Source organism: Aquarana catesbeiana, linkage group LG07, assembly GCF_042186555.1.
Source record: "Aquarana catesbeiana isolate 2022-GZ linkage group LG07, ASM4218655v1, whole genome shotgun sequence".
NCBI classification, from domain to species: Eukaryota; Metazoa; Chordata; class Amphibia; order Anura; family Ranidae; genus Aquarana; species Aquarana catesbeiana.
The window spans coordinates 47,142,628-47,165,459 of NC_133330.1; the positions used below are offsets into that span (position 1 = coordinate 47,142,628).

A 22,832-nucleotide genomic window follows, 5' to 3' on the forward strand; every position below is an offset into this window, starting at 1 on the left:
ATGACAGTTCGGTTGAGCACACAAGCAATGGTAACAGTTAGGCCTCATTCACAGGGGCATACTACAGCGTACACCTGGGTGAGGGGCAATGTTTGATTGCACAGGTGTTCGGTTCATCCCAGCCCCCTTCATGTCAAATAGGATGCAGCAGCTGCACAGACACAGACTCCCAAACTGACAGCCATGCAGGTCCATGTCCGCGAAAGCAGACAACATGCCAGTGTGTCAGTAAACTGACTTCTGTCAGTTAGTTTATTGTTTTTCTCTTGCTAAGTAACAGGTCCACTTAAAAAAGTAATTGTAAAGGTTCAGCTTTTATATTTTATTTTATTAAAATACCAAACATATTATACCCACCTGCTCTGTGAAATGGTATTGTACAGAGCGGCTCCTTACCTCCTCTTCTGTGCCATGGGGCAGATGTGCGGGCTAGCTCCCAATTTGGGTTATGTGTGTTCATAGACTCACATAGTATGTATTGGTCCCACCCCCAAATCCCTCCTCACAGGATCTGATCGACAGCAGCCAGAGCCAATGGCTCCCACTGCTGCCCCTGTGCCTGTGAGGAGAGAGAGCAACAATGCTAAGGCATTAGCATAAAAAACCTTATAAAAAACCTTATGTATTTAGAACCACTTTAATATCTGCCCTCTTGGAACCCCTCAGGAACCAAGCACAATATGTGTGCTTGGTTACTGAGCATCAAATAAGCAAGGCAGAATGCTTACATGTAAGGGTAACAGGAGAGTCTATAGCCTCTATAGCCCTATGCAAGCACCAACTAAGCCAACATGGAGCTAACACTAGGCTTCTTCACATGGCTTTGGTAAGATGAATAACTTGTAAGCAAACCTTTAACTTTACTTTAGATGTGCAAAGTTTAAGTGTACTTAAAGTCCAATTCTAGGCTAATCCTTCTCAGTCCTCAGTCGCTTTATCCTAGTAGCCTCCATGTGTGTTTTTTTGCTTTTTTTATACAGTTACCTTTTCCAAAAGTCTTCAGTTCCATAAGGTAAAAGATATAAGTGGCAGTGCTCGATGAAGAGAGCAGCGTTGACGTGATGACAACAGCACACCCTCTACATCATTTACATGAATGCTGGGAGCTGTGGTGCCTCAGGGATTCTTGTTTCCAAAGTTGTCCTCAGTCCTCTGGGTTGCATGAGCCTAGGCATCATGCAACCCAAAAGATCGAAGACATTTAGTGTCAGAAAGCTATTACTGCAAGGGAAAGTGCTGCAGAGTATTAAGCCTGGTACACACTATCAGTTTATTGAAGAGTTCGGGAAGAGTTCTGGAGGCGATCCTGTACTAACAATCTGATGTTAGTAAAGCGATCTCCCCCGCTGAGCTATTGTGTTCTGACAGGGGGACGCCCCCCCTACCAAAACACTCAGATCAGCACTCTCAGCCATTGGCCTGCGAGCACTGGTCGAATGCCGATTGGCAGACCTCTTTCGGTCATGCCCCTTCGTCAAAAGCCAGATGTTCGGACTGACTGCCGTACACACGGGCCGATTGTCAGCCAGTTTCTATTGAACCGGCCAATACTGCCTGATATTCAGCCCGTGTGTACGACCCTTTAGTGACAGGTTCGGGCATTAACAAGCACACAGTATTACAGGATTACAATGATTATTACATGGTTATGTAGTGATGAAGCTAATACTATATTAGGATATATATATTATAATATACAAGGAATGTAGCTATACTGATATACATTTCCCATAATTACAGATGAGAGTAGATGAATTCATACATAATCATGACCAGTTCAAATAATACAATGCAATGCAACCGTGTGTGCACAGATATGGCATACACAACTAACAAGGCACTGGTTCAGTACCCATTAGCCTAACGACTGAAGCCTTTAGCTGTGACTATCCTTTTATGAAGCTTAAAATATATTCCTAGGAATATATATACAGTATCTCATAAAAGTGAGTACACCCCTCACATTTTTGTAAATATCTGATTATAACTTTTCATGTGACAACACTGAAGAAATTACACTTTGCTACAATGTAAAGTAGTGAGTGTACAGCTTGTATAACAGTGTAAATTTGCTGTCCCCTCAAAATAACTCAACACACAGCCATTCATGTCTAAACCACTGGCAACAAAAGTGAGTACACCCCTAAGTGAAAATGTCCAAATTGGGCCCAACATGTCAATATTTTGTGTGGTCACCATCATTTTCCAGCACTGCCTTAACCCTCTTGGGCATGGAGTTCACCAGAGCTTCACAGGTTAACACTGGAGTCCTCTTCCACTCCTCCATGACAACATCACAGAGCTGGAGGATGTTACAGACCTTGTGCTCCTCCACCTTCTGTTTGAGGATGCCCCACAGATGCTCAATAGGGTTTAGGTCTGGAGACATGCTTTGCCAGCCTATCACCTTTACCCTCAGCTTCTTTAGCAAGGCAGTAGTCATCTTGGAGGTGTGTTTGGGGTTGTTATCATGTTGAACTACTGCCCTGCGGCCCAGTCTCTAAAGGGAGGGGTTCATGCTCAGCTTCAGTATGTCACAGTACATGTTGGCATTCATGGTTCCCTCAATGAACTGTAGCTCCCCAGTGCACTCATGCAGCCCCAGACCATGACAATCCCACCACCATGCTTGTCTGTCTTTTCTTTGTACTCCTCATCTGGTTGCCACCACACACGCTTGACACCATCTGAACCAAATACGTTTATTTTGGTCTCTTTAGACCACAGGACATGGACCCCCCGCCCCTTCAACCCCTGCAGCAATGCTGGCAGGACTCATACGTCTATTTCCAAAGACAACCTCTGGATATGATGCTGAGCATGTGCACCCAGCACATGCTCAGGTCAACTTTGGTAGACCATGGCAAGGCCTGTTCTGAGTGGAACCTGTCCTGTTAAACAGCTGTATGGTCTTGGCCACTGTGCTGCAGCTCAGTTTCAGGGTCTTGGCAATGTTCTTATAGCCTAGGCCATCTTTATGTTGAGCAGCAATTCTTTTTTTTCACATCATCAGAGAGTTCTTTGCCATGAGGTGCCATGTTGAACTTCTAGTGACCAGCATGAGAGAGTAAGAGTGATAGCACCACATTTAACACACCTGCTCCCCATTCACACTTGATACCTTGTAACACTAACGAGTCACATGACACCGGGGAGGGAAAATGGCTAATTGGGCCCAATTTGGACATTTTCACTTAGGAATGTACTCACTTTTGTTGCCAGTGGTTTAGACATTAATGGATGTGTGTTGAGTTATTCTGAGGGGACAGCAAATTTACACTGTTATACAAGCTGTATACTCACTACTTTACATTGTAGCAAAGTGTCATTTCTTCAGTGTTGTCACATGAAAAGATATAATAAAAAATTTACAAAAATGTGAGGGGTGTACTCACTTTTGTGAGATATATATATATATATATATATATATATATATATATATATATATATATATAATTGCACTATTGTAACATTAAAAATAAACACTAAAAAAATATTTTCCAATAAGCAGCAGCTGTGAGATATACACAAAAAAACATAAAAAAAAGAAGCTGTGCTAGTAAAGTCCAATTGGCAAATAATTGATTGTAGAAATGGAGGACATTTCTCATATGGCAAAATTGTGGGGTAATATACGTCAATAGTTCAATTAACACCACAGTGAGTATAATTCAATAAGTGTGCCACCACCTGAAGAAAAACTCGCTTCCCAGATGGCAAGCAAAACCAGCATGTGGCTATTGCCCAGCCAAGACCTTTGCTTGCACCGAAGATCGTGGAGATAGGTAATGGATGAATAGTCTCTCAGGTAAATTCAAACACTGGTGGCACCGCTCAATCCAGGACCACTAAATCAGCAACTCACTCAGCAGTAACCCAAAAGAAAGAGAACTGTAGAGCATGCTGGTGGAAATGTTATGGCTTGGGATTGTTTTGCTGGTGTAGCACCCTCCCAGATAGTTTGCTAATAAGGTTAGGAAAATTTAGATCTCGTGGCTCTCGTGTATTCAGTGAGCAGCTTGTGATTACTTTGTGTTGCTCTGGCCTCTGCAGGTTTGATTGCTTCCCTCTGTCTTCTGGAGGTTTCCAGAATGAGGTGGCAGGATAATATGCCCTGCCACACTGCAAAAATGGTTCAAGAATGGTTTGAGGAACACAACTATGAGTTTGAGGTGTTGACTTGGCCTCCAAATTTTCCAGATCTAAATTCATCGTGCATCTGCAGAATGTGCTGGAAAAACAAGTCTGATCCATGGAGGCACCACCTCGCAACTTGCAGGACTTAAAGGATCTGCTGCTAATGACTTGTTGCCAGATACCACAACATACTTTGAGAGGTCTAGCATACATGGTGCGATGGGTCAAGGTTGTTTTGGCGGCAAGAGGACCTACTTAATATTAGACGGGTCATCATAATGTTATGGCTAATTAGTGCACAAAGCAAGGTCCATAAAGACATGAATGAGCGAGTTTGGGGTGGAAGAACTTGACTGGCCTGCACAACCTGATAGAGTCTGGACCTCAACCTGATAGAACACCTTTGGGATGAATTAGAGCGGAGACTGCTAGCCAGGCCTTCTCGTTCAACATCAGTGCCTGACCTCACAAATGCACTTCTAGAAGAATGGCCAAACATTCCCATAGACACACTCCTAAACCTTGTGGACAGCCATCCCAGAAGAGTTGAAGCTGTTATAGCTGCAAAGGGTGGGCCAACTCAATATTGAACCCTACGGACTAATGCCCCGTACACACGTTCGGACATTGATCGGACATTCTGACAACGAAATCCTAGGATTTTTTCCGACGGATGTTGGCTCAAACTTGTCTTGCATACACACGGTCACACAAAGTTGTCGGAAAATCCGATCGTTCTGAACGCGGTGACGTAAAACACGTACGTCGGGACTATAAACGGGGCAGTGGCCAATAGCTTTCACCTCTTTATTTATTCTGAGCATGCGTGGCACTTTGTCTATCGGATTTGTGTACACACGATCGGAATTTCCGACAACGGATTTTGTTGTCGGAAAATTTTATATCCTGCTCTCAAACTTTGTGTGTCGGAAAATCCAATGGAAAATGTGTGATGGAGCCCAGACACGGTCGGAATTTCCGACAACAAGGTCCTATCACACATTTTCCATCGGAAAATCCGACCGTGTGTACGGGGCATAAGACTGGGATGCCATTAAAGTTCATGTGTGTGTAAAGGCAGACGCCCCAATACTTTTGGTAATATAGTGTGTGCATCTATATCTGACAACTATGCTTGAGTTGCTATTAATTTTACTTTTTCATTTAATTAAAAAGTGTGTTTTAATATATGCATTTTCTATGCACTTAAACAAAATGCTTACCACTTTACGTTTGATAATGGACAGAGGGATTTTTGCATGTAAAGGCGTTGCAGATATTTCTTTATGGACAGTGGATAAATATAATCTTCTTTTAATATTTGCCAAATCGGTTATTCTAGGGGGAAAAAAATATTACGCAGATTATAGCAGACATAATAAATTGCATTTCGATAACATCATGTAAAAGTGTGCATTTCATATAAAATTCAGTGTCAGGTGGAAAAGCTGGGCATTTTAAAGATGACATTTTATAAGTAATGAGATTTTTTTTTCTCTCTCTCCTAAATTCAAACTTAGGTGAAACAAAGCCTGATATCACAGATCACTTTACATGCTAATTTATTTCTGCACATTCTACTGTATTTTAAAAGCCCTTCAGTCTGTGAAAGAATTCAATTTGTATGAAGTGAGGAAGCGCCGGCCTTTAATAATCATGGATGCGCCGGTCCTTCATCTTTTATTACTGCAGGAACTATTTGCAATTATTAAAAAGGGAAAATGTCCAGATTGTTTTTTAAACTTAATGTGTATGTAAACCCTAACAATGAACTTCTCTTATTTGTTTTTCCATTTTAGTCTCCCTTTTGGTCCACAGTTCAGACTGCGGAATGAAAAAGCAGCACAAGAAGTCAATTTATTGACTGCTGTGGAAGGAACATGCTGATAGAAGGAGAGAGCAGAGTGACAGAGAGATGAACTTATCAGTGTGCTGCTTCTCCTTTCACTGCTTAGTCACAGACTGGGGGAGAAATGAGAGCTGCAAGGGAAGCTTAATTGGAGCAGGAAAAATCAGGTCTTCTGTTCTCCCAGACAGGGCTGTGCGGCAGAGCTGTGTAAATCTCAGGACTGAGTGGACAGAAATAAAATTCTTTTGGCCGGTAAAACAGCTCTCACCTATGTATTTCATTGGTGTATTTAACCGTTTGCCTGGAGATTAGCTTTATGAGTCAGTATTTATCTGCCATAGGTTATAATATACATTAGGACTCTAGGCAAAAAAACTAGATTCATAGTTAAACTGCATATATGGGATTAGTTTTAGTTTTTCCTTTTTCTGGTCCTCTAGCCAGACAAGCCATATTGGTGACCTGACTTTCCTCTGTTACCACTTCAGCTCCGGAAGATTTTACCCCCTTCATGACCAGACCATTTTTTGCTATTCGACACTGCACTACTTTAACTGGTAATTGCGCGGTCATGCGACACTGTACTCAAACAAAATGTAGATCATTTTTTTCACACAAATAGAGCTTTCCTTTGGTGGTATTTGATCACCGCTGGGTCATTTACGATGTAAATGAAAAAAAAGACCGACATTTTTGAAAAAAAAACAAAACAATATTTTACTTTCTGCTATCCAACATAACCCATAAGAAAATAACATATTGGCCAAAATGTATTCTGCTACATGATACAAAAATCCTTATAAGTGTATATTGAGTGGCTTGCGTAAAAGTTATAGCGCCTACAAACTATGATATATATAACGGAATTTGTATTATTATTTTTTTTTATACTACTAATGGCAAAAATTAATGCTTTATAATGGGACTACAATAGTGTGGCAGGTGATCTGACACTAACTGATGCTGGGGAGAACTGTCTGACTGCCACTGACATTATCAGTGACATGAATACAGTGATCAGTGCAAATAATATACACTGTCACTGTACTAATGACACTGGCTGGGAAGGGGTTAACATCTAGGGGTTAAATATGTGCTTAACTATGTGTAATGTGTGTAAAGGTGTAAAGTGTGCTGCTTTTACTAACTGATCTCGGCCGCGTACACACGAGCGGACTTTTCGGCAACAAAAGTCTTTCCGGCGGACTTTCGTCAGACTTTTGTCGGACTTCCGATGGACTTTCCGAATGAACAGACTTGCCTACACACGATCACACCAAAGTCTGAGGGATTCGTACGTGATGACGTACGACTGGATTAAAATAAGGAAGTTCATAGCCAGTAGCCAATAGCTGCCCTAGCGTGGGTTTTCGTCCATCGGACTAGCATACAGACGAGCGGACTTTTCAACCGGACTCGAGTCCGTCGGAAAGATTTGAAGCATGTTTCAAATCTAAAGTCCGTCAGATTTTCGACTGGAAAAGTCCGATGAAGGTCCGTCGGACCAGTCCGGTTGAAAAGTCCGCTCGTGTGTATGCTGCATAAGCTTCTCATCCAACATACGATATACAAGTTTGTTTTTTTATTTTATTACATTGCTCATGATTAAGACTGCAGTACCAAGATTCACCACCAGGTGGGGGTCTAAACTGACGCTAAAATAGGAGCCATCCCTTCTAGTTATGTAAACCTAATACAAATGTACAATAGTGCAGCTTACCAGCCCTTAGATGTGGTGGCTACTTCATTTTCTTTTCTTTTTTTGGCTTTTTTTACCTTTATTTTTTATTACCTTGTGATCCAACTAGTAACACTTTCTGTCCTATTGTGACAGCACATGCTCACTGTACTATATCTAAGGAGGAGCAGGGTTGTCACCCTAGAACACGGCTATGGAACACATCCCCTCGCCTCATCTCCTTAACATAAAAATTAGGTGTTCTGTGATATACACAAGTGAGCTAAACAGGGCTAATAATGTGTTTTATAAACACTGCAGAATACATAGAACACAGGACAGCATGGGATTTCTGGCAGGATCTAACACTTTAAGGCCTGGTTCACGCCTATGCAGTTTGCTTTTGATCCATTTCTGCAGTGCTTTTTGTGGTGCATTTTTGCACACATGTTTTTTTACATGTTTTTTGATGCGTTTTGCATTACTTATGCTCTTGTGGGGTTTTTTTGGCCAATTTGTGGTTGGGCAGTTGAAAAAACACGAAACGTGGCAAAGTCGCACTGCATGCTTTTCTGCAGCTTCTCCATTGAAGTCTATTAAACTAAAACACACCATTTTGCATTCAAAAAGTCCCTGACCCTTTCCAAAAACGCAGTGGCTGAAAAAAGCACAGATGTGAACATGTCCCATAGGAAACCATGTTAAGTAGACTGTAGTGCATTTCTGCAAAAAGCACAAAAAAAGATAAGGAATGTTTGTAGATTAAAACAAACTGTGTGCCTTTGACTAAAGATGAATAATACCCTTGCTATAGGTGTAGGCCATTTACATACCTTATGAAGCCTGATTGGAATACTCCCAGGATGTTGCTAAGTACTCCCAGGACGTTGCTAAGTGAGGCCTAGTCATCACATCCACCATCACAGGAGTGAGCTCTTTCTCTGATTCAAACCCCCTCACATACTCTCTCTCTCCCATTATGCGGTAGCTCTGAGCTCAGCATTTGAGAGCTCACTCCTGTGATGGTGGAGGTGAGCAGTGATGACTAGGCCTCACTTAGTAACATCCTGGGAGTATTCCAGTCACGCTTCATAAGGTATTTAAATGGCCTACACCTATAGCAAAGGCTTTATTAAACTTTAGTCAGAGCTGCATAGTTTGTTCTTATATACAGATGCCTCTTATCTACATAGGCAGTTTTATGGTAAAGGTGAACTATCCCTTTAAGGCAAATTTAGTTTTTGGCTCCCCTGTAGCCAGTGGAGCAAAGTTTGATTGCTTTTGGCTGTTCTGCAGGTTTCAGGGTCCACTGCTTCCCCTTGGTTTCTAGTGAGTTCTATAACTTGGGGGTTGGAAGAGGCAGACCCTCGACTTGCATATTCATATAGCCTCACCCAATCCCTGGGAGGAAGAATGACCAGTAGGGGGCTGATGTGTATAAATAGGCTGGGGCCTGGAACAGCAGGGTCCTAGTCCTGGTGAAGAAGACCCAGCCTGGAGAACTGTAGCCCTCTGGGCCATTTAGCTGAAGTTTGCAGGAGGTCATCGGGGTCCCAGCTTGGAGCAGTTGGAGGAAGTCCACCAAGGATCTGGCCTGGAGGCTCACAGTACAGAATCTGGCTGGTGCTGGGGGAAGGCACTCAAGTACACAGGGCACAGTGAGTAAAGGCCTGAGTGAGAGAGATTCAAGCGACTGTCTGTATTGACCCTTGGAGAGACATGTTTCAGAGTTGCTGGTTCAGGTTTGTATATGCATTGGAGCTTCCTTTGTTGTATGTTCTCCTACCACTAGTCACAATGGGGGTTCACCCTGAAGAGTTCAGTTATAGCCTGTGAGTGTTCTCCATGTTGTACTTTGCACTAAATTTGTAGTATCTCAAGGCTCACCCCACACCCCAACCAAGTTTAACCAGCATTAAATTACAAAAAGACATGCACTGCTTGTTTCTTGAGTTGTAAAACTGTGGAGCTACTGTGTGCCTAGCTGCCGTGTACCTCATAGGGAATGGAACCTGGGACAAAACTGCCAGCCCAATCTGGGGTCTGTGCTACATTTAGTAGACCAAAGGAAGCAACTAAGAGAAGTTCATAGTTAAGGTTTACTTGTACTGTGATATGATATGTGAGATGGGAGGATCCTAGCAGTCTTCCCCCATGAAAACATTCATATTTAATTTACTCTAAAGAAAAACTAATGCCGTGTACACACGGGCGGACTTTTCGACCGGACTGGTCTGAGGGGAAGAATCCATTGGACAATCTGACCGTGTATGGGCTTCATCGGACCTGCAGCGGACTTTTTCTGTCGAAAACCAGACGGACTTTAGATTTGGAACATGTTTCAAATCTTTCCGACGGACTCGAGTCCAGTTGAAAAATCCACTTGTCTGTATGCTAGTCCGACGGATGAAAACCGACACTAGGGCAGCTATTGGCTACTGGCTATCAACTTCCTTATTTTAGTCCGGTCGTACGTCATCACGTACGAATCCGTCAGACTTTGATGTGATCGAGTGTAGGCAAGTCCGTTAGTTCGAAAGTCCGTCGGAAGTCCGCCGGAAAGACCATCGGACCTTTGATGCCGAAAAGTCCGCCCGTGTGTACACGGCATTAGCCTTTTAGAGGTATTCTACTGATTTTAAATTGAAATACCCACAAAAGAAAACATAAAAGCAGACTCCACCAATGTTTCATTAGCTTGAACCAACTTATCTCTTAAAACACATAACAATTTTAACCACTTGCCGCCCGCCCTATTACAAAATGACGGCGGCAAAGTGGTTTGATATTCCTGACTAGGGATGAGCTTCGAGTTCAGTTCGACTCGAACATTGGCTGTTCGCAAGTTCGCCGAACAGCGAACAATTTGGGGTGTTCGCGGCAAATTCGAATGCCGCGGAACACCCTTTAAAAGTCTATGGGAGAAATCAAAAGTGCTAATTTTAAAGGCTTATATGCAAGTTATTGTCATAAAAAGTGTTTGGGGACCCGGGTCCTGCCCCAGGGGACATGGATCAATGCAAAAAAAAAGTTTTAAAAACGGACGTTTTTTCAGGAGCAGTGATTTTAATAATGCTTAAAGTCAAACAATAAAAGTGTAATATCCCTTTAAATTTCATAGCTGGGGGGTGTCTATAGTATGCCTGTAAAGGGGCACATGTTTCCCGTGTTTAGAACAGTTTGACAGCAAAATGACATTTCGAAGGAAAAAACCCATTTAAAACTACTCGCGGCTATTGCATTGCCGACAATACACATAGAAGTTCATTGATAAAAACGGCATGGGAATTCCCCACAGGGGAACCCTGAACCAAAATTAAAAAAAAAAAATGACGTGGGGGGTCCCCCTAAATTCCATACCAGGCCCTTCAGGTCTGGTATGGATATTAAGGGGAACCCCGGCCAAAATTTAAAAAAAAAATGATGTGGGGTTCCCCCTAAATTCCATACCAGACCCTTCAGGTCTGGTATGGATTTTAAGGGGAACCCCGCGCCCAAAAAAAAAACGGCGTGGGGTCCCCCCAAAAATCCATACCAGACCCTTATCCGAGCACGCAACCTGGCAGGCCACAGGAAAAGAGGGGGGACAAGAGTGCGGCCCCCCTCCTGAACCGTACCAGGCCACATGCCCTCAACATTGGGAGGGTGCTTTGGGGTAGCCCCCCAAAACATGCCATGGGTGCGGAGCGGCCTGAGGAGAAGAAGATAGAAGACGCCGCGGAGGAGATGCTGGACGAGAACGCCGGAGGAAGAACCAGAAGAATCAGAAGAAGAAGAAGATGAAGGAAGATAGAAGAAAGAAGAAGCATTTAAATAAAGGAATTGTCAAAAACTTCACACAGGGGGGGCGGGATCTGGGGGTCCCCTTGTTAAAGGGGGCTTCCAGATTCCGATAAGCCCCCCGCCCGCAGACCCCCACAACCACCGGCCAGGGTTGTGGGGATGAGGCCCTTGTCCTCATCAACATGGGGACAAGGTGTTTTGGGGGGCTACCCCAAAGCACCCTCCCAATGTTGAGGGCATGTGGCCTGGTACGGTTCAGGAGGGGGGGGGTGCACTCTCGTCCCCCCCTCTTTTCCTGCGGCCTGCCAGGTTGCGTGCTCGGATAAGTCTCTGGTATGGATTTTTGGGGGGACCCCACGCCGTTTTTTTTTTTTTGGCGCGGGGTTCCCCTTAATATCCATACCAGACCTGAAGGGCCTGGTATGGAATTTAGGGGGACCCCCCACGTCATTTTTTTTTTTTAATTTTGGTTCGGGGTTCCCCTGTGGGGAATTCCCATGCCAATTTTATCAATGTGAAAAACAACAACAAAAAAGTGTAGCGCTAAACAATATCAAACATAAAGCAACTATGGACCAGTCAATGTGCAGTGAAAGGGATCAACTGTATCTGAGAAATGAATCTTATAAATAGGTAGTCCTCATGTAGACATTGTGACTGAACAATAAAGGTGAGTAGTCCTTATAAAAACATGTTATAAAAGAAAAAAAATTTTTTTTTTTGAAGAATTTTTTGGCATCCCAAATGCAGACCAGCTCACTCACACCGAGAGATGAAAAGGCTTACCAGATAAGGTGGACCCAAAGGGGCATACGCCGAATTGGGTCAGATAAGGCTTGGGTGGTGAGTGGATTACTGTATTCCTCCAAGTAGCACCCGGGTCGTGAAGGGTGTAGGCAATCTCACGAATATGGATGGTCCTTTTTCTCATCCACAGGGGGTTTAAAATCTTGTCAGTTATTTTGTATTTTTGAATGGATTTTCAGATTCCATCACTTCCTGTGATCCTCTCAGTAATCACTTCCTGCAGGTCATCTCCTGTCAGACTGTTCTAAACATGGGAAACATGCGCCCCTTTACAGGCATACTATAGACACCCCCCAGCTACGAAATTTAAAGGGATATTACACTTTTATTGTTTGACTTTAAGCATTATTAAAATCACTGCTCCTGAAAAAATGGCCGTTTTTAAAACTTTTTTTTGCATTGATCCATGTCCCCTGGGGCAGGATCCAGGTCCCCAAACACTTTTTATGACAATAACTTGCATATAAGCCTTTAAAATTAGCACTTTTGATTATTCATGTTCGCGTTCCATAGACTTTAACGGTGTTCGCGTGTTTGAACAAACTTTTTTCTTGTTCGCCTGGGGGCACGCATCGCGGCGATCGTTGTTGCAGGGTGTCAGTCTGTCACCCCGCAACACCGATCTAGGTAAAGAGTCTCTGACTGAGACTCTTTACCACGTGATCAGCCGTGTCCAGTCACAGCTGATCACGATGTAAATAGGAAGAGCCGGTAATCGGCTTTTCCTCACTCAGGTCTGACAGATGCGAGTAGAGGAGAGCCGATCGGCTGCTCTCCTGACAGGGGTGGTCTGTGCTGATTGTTTATCAGCACAGCCCCCCTCGGATCCCGCCCACGACCACCAGGGAAGCCACCCAGGACCACCAGGGTAGCCATCCACACTGGACCACCAGGTATGCCCCTAGACCCCCAGGGAAATACCACTATGTGCCCAGGCAGCTGCCAATCTGTGCCCAGGCAGCTGCCAATCAGTGCCCACTCCAATGCCTACCACTGCCAGTGCCACCAGGGATGCATATCAGTGCCTCATATCAGTGCCGCATATCAGTGCCCATCAGTGCCACGTATCAGTGCCCAGCAGTGCCGCCTATCAGTGCCCAGCAGTACCACCTATCAGTGCCGCCTATCAGTGCCCATCAGTGCCCAGCAGTGCCGCCTTTTAGTGCCCACCAGTGTCGCCTATCAGTGCCCATAAGTGCCAACCAGTGCCACCCATGAGTGCCCATCAGTGCCGCCTATCAATGCCCATCAGTGCTGCATATCAGTGCCACCCATTAGTGCCGCCTACCAGTGCCCGTCAGTGCCCGCTCATTGGTGCCGCTGTATCAGTGCCTGTCAGTGCCGCCTTATCAGTGCCCATCAGTGAAAGAGAAAACTTACTTATTTTAGAAAACTTACTTATTTACAAATTTTTTTAACAGAAACAAAAGCAAAACTTTTTTTTTTTTCTAAATTTTTGGTCTTTTTTTATTTGTTTAGCAAAAAATAAAAAACGCAGAGGTGATCAAATACCACCAAAAGAAAGCTGTATTTGTGGGAACGAAGTGATAAAAATTTAGTTTGGGTACAGTGTTGTATGACCGCGCAATTGTCATTCAAAGTGCGACAGCGCTGAAAGCTGAAAATTGGTCTGGGCAGGAAGGTGTCTAAGTGACCAGTATTGAAGTGGTTAAAGAACCCAAAAATGTATTTTGATTTTTTTGGCAGCTACAATCCAACTTTTTACACTGCCTTGCCCATATAGTTGCCAAATTGATCCATAAGACTTGAAAGCTCTCCTTCCCATGTGCAGTTCGAAAAGCCTCAATTCAAGAATCTCTATTTACTTCAATGCTCATTTTCATTTTCTTTCCTTTTTAGAGGAACATTCATCTTCCGCACAAACTGATTGGGATGAGTGTAATTCACAAAGCAGCATCTAGATAGACTATTTGCATAAAGAGCTGTACCAATCTCATTGAGCAACATCACAATGATCATTTAAGAAAGTAATTTCTTCAGTAGAAAATAAAAGAGCAAAGGTAAATTAATACATTTTGCAGCATGTAGAGAAGTAAGTGTCGGCTGATGAAGAATCCCATGACTCATCCAAGTAGCAACTGATGAGAGACCACAATCATTGTCAACTTCCTGCTCCAGTAGGCAACAACTTTGTGTACCCCGCCCTCCCCTTCCCATACAGTGCCTTGAAAAAGTATTCATACCTCTTGACATGTTCCATATATTGTCACATTACAACCAAACATGTAAATGTATTTTATTGGGGATTTTATGTGATAGACCAACACAAAGTGGCACATAATTGTGAAGTGGAAGGAAAATGATACATGGTTTTCAAAATTTTTTACAAATAAATATCTGAAAAATTTGGCTTGTATTTGTATGCAGCCCCCTTTACTCTTATACCCCTGACTAAAATCTAGTGGAACCAATTGCCTTCGGAAGTCACCTAATTAGTAAATAGAGTCCACCTGTGTGTAATTTAATCTCTGTATAAATACAGCTGTTCTGTGAAGCCCTCTGTTTGTACACTAAGGTTAGAGAACCTTAGTGTACAAACAGCATCAATAAAGACCAAGGAACACACCAGGTCAGGGAAAAAGTTGTAGAGAAGTTTAAAGCAGGGTTCAGTTATAAAAAAAAACATCCCAAGCTTTAAACATCTCATGAAGCACTGTTCAATCCATCATCTGAAAATGGAAAGAGAATGACACAACTGCAAACCTACCAAGACATGACTGTCCCCACTGTGAAACATGGTGGTGGCATGGTGGTGGCAGCATCATGGTGTGGAGATGCTTTTCTTCAGCAGGGACAGGGAAGCTGGTCAGAGTTGATGGGAAGGTGGATGGAGCCAAATACAGGGCAATCTTAAAAGAAAACCTCTTAGAGTCTGCAAAACACTTGAGACTTGGGCGGAGTTTCACCTTCCAGCAGGACAAGGACCCTAAACACTGATTGTGTATGGATGTGTCACCATCAGCATTTGTGTCAGCGTTCCTGTCTGTGTTTTAGGTAGGATAAAAAAGGGGTTTTATATTCATTATCATGGTAGCATGTGGTGTGTAGCATGCATAATTAGTCTCTTTGTATGGCAGCCAGTATTTTAGGTAGGCCAGTTTTCCTTTCATCAGAAAAAAATACAAGATATGCATTAACTTTTACCAAATGAAGGCCCAATTTGTCCTGAAAAAGACAAGGTATAATTCAAATGAATTTATGAAGTGGTATATGTACCGTTTTACCAACACATGCCAAAACTGCAAATCTTGGTTCAGGCATTAATGTTCGTTTAACCCTTGTCAATAAAGTGACACTAAGCTCTGGTTAAAAAAAAATATCTATTCAAGTATGTATTCTTAACTCACAAAAATCTCTTCTGTTGCTCTCAGCCACCTCCAAATCTACAAATTCCTTGAATTTTGCTGCTGTGATCTGACTTCCTGGTAGAGGGTGGCTATGTTTGTTCTACATGGTCCCCTTATATGTAAGAACATAGCCACCCTCTGTTGCTTGCTCCTGAGATGTACTATGGGATGTGTAGTGTGCAAGAGCAGCACACATGACTACAACTAAACTGCGCTGCTCATTCCAAATAAACAGAAGTAAGGGGTGTGACAGCGAGAGTCCCTGCCACCATATAAATGGGTTTAAAATAGACACAGGACTCTAAAAGATTCAGTTTGAGAAATGCCAGCAGATGCTTTGTGAGCAGAGAAAACTGTGTCTTAAAGTGGAAGTCCATGCTATAACTACAGTAGATGACCGCGATATTGTGTCAATCTTGCCGCATTTCTCGGCGAGATTTGACACCTGCGAGCCCCGTCGCAGGAGCCAGCGCCGAGATGGCTCACTCATCGGGAAAGGAAAACTTTGTTTTCCTTTCCCGATGAGTGACAGGCAGTGCTGACAGCTGTCTGGTATGAATCCTGAGGCGGGAACACCGCGCCAAATTTTAAATGAAAAAAACGGCGTGGCCCCCCCCCCCCAGGGGCATACCAGGCCCTTAGGTCTGGTATGGATTGTAAGGGGAACCCCCTACACCGAAAAATTGGCGTGGGGGTCCCCCCAAAATCCATACCAGACCCTTACCTGAGCACGCAGCCCGGCCGGCCAGGAAAGGGGGTGGGGACGAGCGAGCGCCCCCCCCCCCCCGAGCCATACCAGGCCGCATGCCCTCAACATGGAGGGGTGGGTGCCTTGGGGGAGGGGGACGCCCTGCGGGGCCCCCCCCACCCCAAAGCACCTTGTCCCCATGTTGATGAGGACAAGGGCCTCTTCCCGACAACCCTGGCCGTTGGTTGTCGGGGTCTGCGGGCGGGGGGCTTATCGGAATCTGGGAGCCCCCTTTAATAAGGGGGCCCCCAGATCCCGGCCCCTCACCCTGTGTGAATTAGTATGGGGTACATGGTACCCCTACCCATTCACCTAGGGAAAAGTGTCAATAAAAAAAAAAAACACAGTACACAGGTTTTAAGAGTAATTTATTAGGCAGCTCCGGGGTCTTCTTCCGACTTCGGGGGGTCTCCTTCTGACTTCTCTCGGTGTTCGGCCTCTTCTCCCGGTGTTCGGCCTCTTCTCCCGGTGTTTGGCCTCTTCTCTCGGGCCCCACCGCTATCTTCCTTCAGCTCCATTGCCAGCGAGGGGCCCGGTCTGCTGCCGCTGTCTTGCTGCTGCTGTCTTGTCGCCGCTGTCTCGCCGCCGCTGTCTCGTCGCTTCTTCTCTTCTTCCGATGTTGACACGACGCTCTCTCCGGCTGGAATGCTTTGTGCGAGCTGCGGAGCCATTTATATAAGCGGTGACCTTGCCCCCTTGTGACGTCATGGTCCCAGCATGCGCAGGGACTCTGGGGTCACGCCCCCTTCTGACACCAGAGTAAAATCCCTGCATCTATAGACACCCAAGATCTAACCTATCTAGCATGTAAAGAAAAAAGGAGTATACATACTTTTTCTGAAGCTGATCTGACCCCATCCCATGCTGAGCTGTGTGGGTGGGTGCAGAGGACACATCCGAGAACGGAAGCTCCATAGTAACTCTATAGGTGACGTCACTCACGATTCATTTCACAGCCGTTGTCGACTGTGCCTTCTGCAGAGCTTTCGCTGCTGGAGATCGGGTCGGATCGGCTTCAGAAAAGGTATGTATACTAATTTTTTCACTGTGAATAGGCCTACAAAAATGGAAACGCCTTAGTCCATTGATGATAGCTTCCTAAGTATTTCTTGTTAGCAGGCAATAGATGGTCCCCCGTATGGGTCTCCAAACCCCCAACTATAAACATAGGCTGTTTAATTAGGAAAAGAAGAAAAAAAGGTGAGGAGCAGTTAGAGCATGATGCCAAGGCTGGATAGAATCAGGGGAACAATAAAAGAGGTAAGAAGAGAGGAAGGAAAAAAGAAGTGAGTCCGTCCGGGGTTTCTCCAGTAATTATCGGCCTCGCTACCCCTGGACCTGCAGAGAGGTCAGCCAATGGGACCATATTTTATCAAAAGTGGATTGTTTATCTTGTAGGACACTCACAATTTTTTTATTCAACATGATCCACGTAAGTTTCCATTTCACTAATGCAATATCTATAACAGGGTTTTTCCACGCTGTTCCTATAGCGATTTTTTTTTTAGTTTCCTGTTTAATAAAAACGGGCTGCCATGCCATTAGGCCAATGGTCCCCAAAGGCTGAAGGACAGTAAATTGGCCCTTTGTTTAGAGAGTTTGGAGATCCCTGCCTTGGACCAAAGTGCTGACTGCTCTGGATTCACTGTAAAAATGCATCTACCACTGAACTAAGCACCCCCATATCACAGGGGGAAAAGGAAAGGTTTGGGAGCTCATTATGGATTTTACAATGAGGCAGAAAAACTAAAAAAAAAATTCATATTATATTATATTAAATTGATATTAAAGGTTTGCTAGTTTTTTAAAATAACAAACATGTCATACTTCCCTGCTCTGTGCAATGGTTATGCACAGAGCAGCCCTGATCCTCTTCTTCTCGGGTCCCCCATCGGCGCTCCTAGCTCCTCCCTCTTGACCAGTGTCCTCAATAGCAAGCCGTTGCTGCGGAGGCACCGGTGTGTGCTTGCTCCCGAGTCCCGCTCTATGCGTCCATAAGTCACATGTGGGGGGAGAAGCACACGGAAGGTTTTTACCTTCATGCATCAAATGCATGAACCATCAGCCTTTACAACCACTTTAATGAAAAATAGATTACAGGGCCATTGATTAGTGGATTTTTATGGATCTTTTTGTAGAATAAAGAAATAATTTTGTGTCATTTTAACCTCCCTGGCGGTATTCCCAAGTCTGGCTTGGGGTGGATTTTCAGTGCCAAAAGCAGTAACCCCGAGCCACATTCGGGATCGCATCACAGGATCCAGGTACAGCAAACTTACCTTGTCCCCAGGATCCTGTGATGTCTCCCCGCTGTGTGTGCGAGCCGTCCTCCGCTCTATTCATCACAGCGCTGAGCTCCGTTCCCTGCGAGCGTTGCGATGCATGGGGACGGAGCACAGCGCCAAATTGAAAAAGTGAAACACACACTATACATACAGTACACTGTAATCTTACAGATTACATTACTGTATCAAATAATTTCACATCCCTTTTGTCCCTAATGCTTTGTCCAGTACCCTGCATGCAGTTTTATATTATAAATACTGTTCTTTCTGCCTGGAAACTGGAGATTGTCCATAGCAACCAAAACAGTCCCTTTACATCAAAATCGGTTTTAGACCAGCTAGAAAACAGTGATAATAAATTAGAATCACTTGCAGAATTGAGCGATAGTGATTTGTGGGGAAATCCGTCATCAAACACTGAAAGTAATGACAGCGACAATTCTGCAACTGAGCAAATTTTAGTGTTTTTGATCTGATTACATTATTGAATAATGTTTATTATTATTATATTATTATTATTATTTGTTATTATTTATAGTTATTTATTATATTAGAATTTATGATTTCGTGTTTCAAACTTTATCATACCCGGGCTGTCTACTAGACTCTTGTTTGCACAGATTTAAGTGTGTTATTCCTAAGAATTACAGGCCTACAATATAAAACGCCAAATTTCCATGCAAAACATTGTACAGCTTTGAGCATCAAAAATCTGAAATAATCATACCGCCATGGAGGTTGAGGGGTTAAGAAAAAATTGTGAGGCAGACAAAGATGGTGTCAAGCTTAAAGTGATTTTAAAGTCTCATTTAAAAAAATAAATAAATAACAAACATGTTATACTTACCTCCTATGTGTACTTGGTTTTGTACAGAGCAGCCGAATCCTCCTCTTCTTGGGTCCTTCTTCGCTGCTCCTAGCCCCTCCCTCCTATCTAGTACCCACACAGTCAGAAGCTTCCTATGGGGGCACTGGAGCCGAGTCAAAGCTCCGTGTGTCCATTCAGACATGGAGACCTGACCCCGCCCCCTCTCTCCCCTGATTGGCTGACTGACTTTGATTGACAGCCACAGGAGCCAATGGAGCCGCTGCTGTGTCTCAGCCAATCAAGAGGAGAGTCCCAGATAGCTAAGACCCTGGTGGACATGGAGAGAGATGGGGCTCAGGTAAGTAATTAGGGGGTGCTGGGGAGACTGCTGCACACAAAAGGCTTTTTGCATAGAATGCATTAAGATAAAAAACTTCTGCCTTTACAACTCCTTTAACTTCTTAACTCGAAAAGTTGAGATGTGCATAAGACTTTAGCTACCTATATCTTTTCAATAAAGATAACCACTGTTTGTGCATTTTTCATCCTATGCTATATTTGAAGTGCTTATGATTATAAAAGGAGCAATAAGAGCTCCTTAATCTAAAACATTGTCCTGTTATTTTAATTAGATCTGGGCTCTAAATACAATTAAAGGAAATAAAATATGCAATATTGTACCTGGCTACAAGCTATAAAAATCTCATTATGCTGTACAAATTCCAGAAGAAATTCTAAGGTGACAGGGGAATCATTGTCATTCTCCAGAAGTAGATCCCAGGAATATATTTACTGCAGTTGTTACGGGCGATCGTCTGCCACAAGACCTGAGTGCTACGTTTCATTTCATTATTTTTTTTCTTCCTGAAGTTACATCGGAGCAGCCGGAGAACAGTTAATATATTTTTATTATGTCTCCGCTGAAGCATTCATATCTAAGGGTCAGCAATGTGATAGGAAAGTAATAGGACCATGTAGAGAAAAAAATGAGGTAGTCAAAAGGAAAATCAACCTCATTTATAATAATATTCTAGTGATCAGGAGGTGAGTAACGGCACTAGCCGCGGTCATTAGCCGCAATCATTCCGCACGTAACATCTACATTTGGAAAAAGGTTGTGAGCGTGGAATGGTAGTGCTAGTTCATTGCTCAGATCTTTGTATTTAAATTCTGCTATCTGCGGGAACCCAGTACTTGGATTTCCTTCCTTACTTGCACTTAATATTTATGCTAAAGAGGAGTTTTCAAAACATTGCTTTTGTCGAAAAACCAAACTTTTAGAATATTCAATCCTTTCTGTAGGAAAAAAAAAAAACAACACTTTTTAAGGGCTGCTCCATCTAGATGTGTCGTTCATCCACTTGCTGACGAAGCCTTTTCTGGCACTTTTTGTTTAGAAGTAAAAATCTGTATTTTTTGCTAGAAAATTACTTAGAACCCCCAAACATATATATATATATATATATATATATATATATATATATATATATATATATTTTAGCAAAGAACCTAGAGAATAAAATGGCGATCGTTGCAATTTTTTATGTCACACGGTATTTGCACAGCAGGTTTTCAAATGCATTTTTTTGGGGAAAAATACATTTTAATGAATTCTAATAAAAAAAACACAAAAATAACCCATTATTTTTGTAAGATATAAAAGATGATGTTACGCCGAGTAAATAGATATGCCGTGCTTTAAAAGTGCGTACGCTGAAGGAATGGCGACAAACTACGTTACTTAAAAATCTCCATAGGTGACACTTTAAACATTTTTCCATGTCACCTGTTTAGAGCTACAGAGGAGGTCTTGCGCTAGAATTATTGCTCTCACTCAATCCTCATATGTGTGATACAAACACAGTTTTCATATGCATTCAAGACTAATGGTGTCCATACACTAGACGAAAAATCGTTTGAAAATCTGTCATTTGGACAGTTTGTTCGTTTATCGTCTAGTCAATGGGCATGAATCAAAAATCAGTTGTGACATTTTTGAACCGAAAAATCGAAGGAAAGGTTTGGAAAACTTTGGCCGAATGGACGATAAATTGAAAGGTTAATGTGTTTCTCGCCCAAACAGTTTGCACTGGGCTTATGTGACAAAATGAACTAAAAATGTAATAATTTATGTCAGTTAAACGATTTATTGATCAAATTTCGGTCCATTCATGATGGCAAAACCGTTTGCTCTCACAACCATGTGTTCGTTTTTCAAAAACTCGTTTGAACGATTTTTCGATAGGTGTATGGCTAGCATTACTTATGCATTCGCTTCTGCGTGCAAGCACAGAGGGGACAAGGGCACTTTAATTTTTTTTTTATTATTATTTTTTTTTTTACACTGTCTCTTTAATTTTTTTTTAATCACTTTTATTCCTATTACAAGGAATGTAAACGCCCTTTGTAATAGAAATAAGGGATGACATGTCCTTTTTAATTACAGATCTGGGGTCTATAAGACCCCAGATCTCTCCTCTACCTTTAAAAGCAAAAGATTTGAAAAAAAAAATAATAATAATAATTTTATCTTTTGCTTTAAAAAAAAATGGTTTACTTCCACCCTAGACCGGAAGTGACGTCATAATCTGGTCTCTGTTCACCTCTATGGCCAGGCGTGTCAACAATGGGATTGTTTTCCTGTGGCACGCCGGTAAAAACAGTAAGCCTTAGAAACACCGGAGAGTAGCAGAAGGGGGGGGTGAGGACCCTTCCAGATACTTCTGAAAGCGATCCAGTGGCTAATTAGCCAATTGGACCACTTTTATGAGAAAGCCAAGCGCCAGCTGAAAAAAAAATACTGGGCTGTGGCTGATAGCTTCAGCCTAACCCGTTAAATCACTTGCAAGCTGCAACGTATATATATTTACATATTTCGGCTGGCAAGTGTTTATATACCATAAAGAAAAGTTAAAAAGCACTGAAACACTGAATTTAAGGACAGAACAGAGTGAGTAGAATGATATGCTCATGGTGCTACATTTAGAAGGCTGGAGGTGTGTTTGTGACCATGCTGTGTTGTGCTGCTGCAGTGGAGATGAGGACCTGTCTATACCAGCGCACTGATAGGCACTGATAAGACGGCACTGATGGGTGGCACTGATGGGTGGCACTGATAGATGTCACTGATGGGCACTGATAGGTGGCACTGATGGGCACTGATAGGCGACACTGTGGGCACTGATAGGTGACACTGTGGGCACTGATGGGCGGAACTGTGGGCACTGGTAGGTGGCGCTGGTGGGCACTGGGCCTATACTGCTTCGAAATTGAAGCCTATATTGTAACAAGATTAGGGGAGTTTTGCCTGACATTAGGGTTTGTCTTGTGTTGTGTCTTGCAGAGAAAATGGATGGCTTCAATGACCAC

General features: G+C 43.1%; 1 protein-coding gene across 1 annotated transcript in view; it reads right to left on the reverse strand.

Moving 5' to 3' along the window:
* Positions 1-22,832, reverse strand: part of CFAP20DC (CFAP20 domain containing) — a 556,698-nt gene that overhangs the window by 405,267 nt on the left and 128,599 nt on the right. The window contains exon 6 of the mRNA XM_073592150.1: positions 5,361-5,475. Coding sequence (XP_073448251.1) covers positions 5,361-5,475 — 115 coding nt within the window. The remainder of the gene's footprint in view (positions 1-5,360; positions 5,476-22,832) is intronic.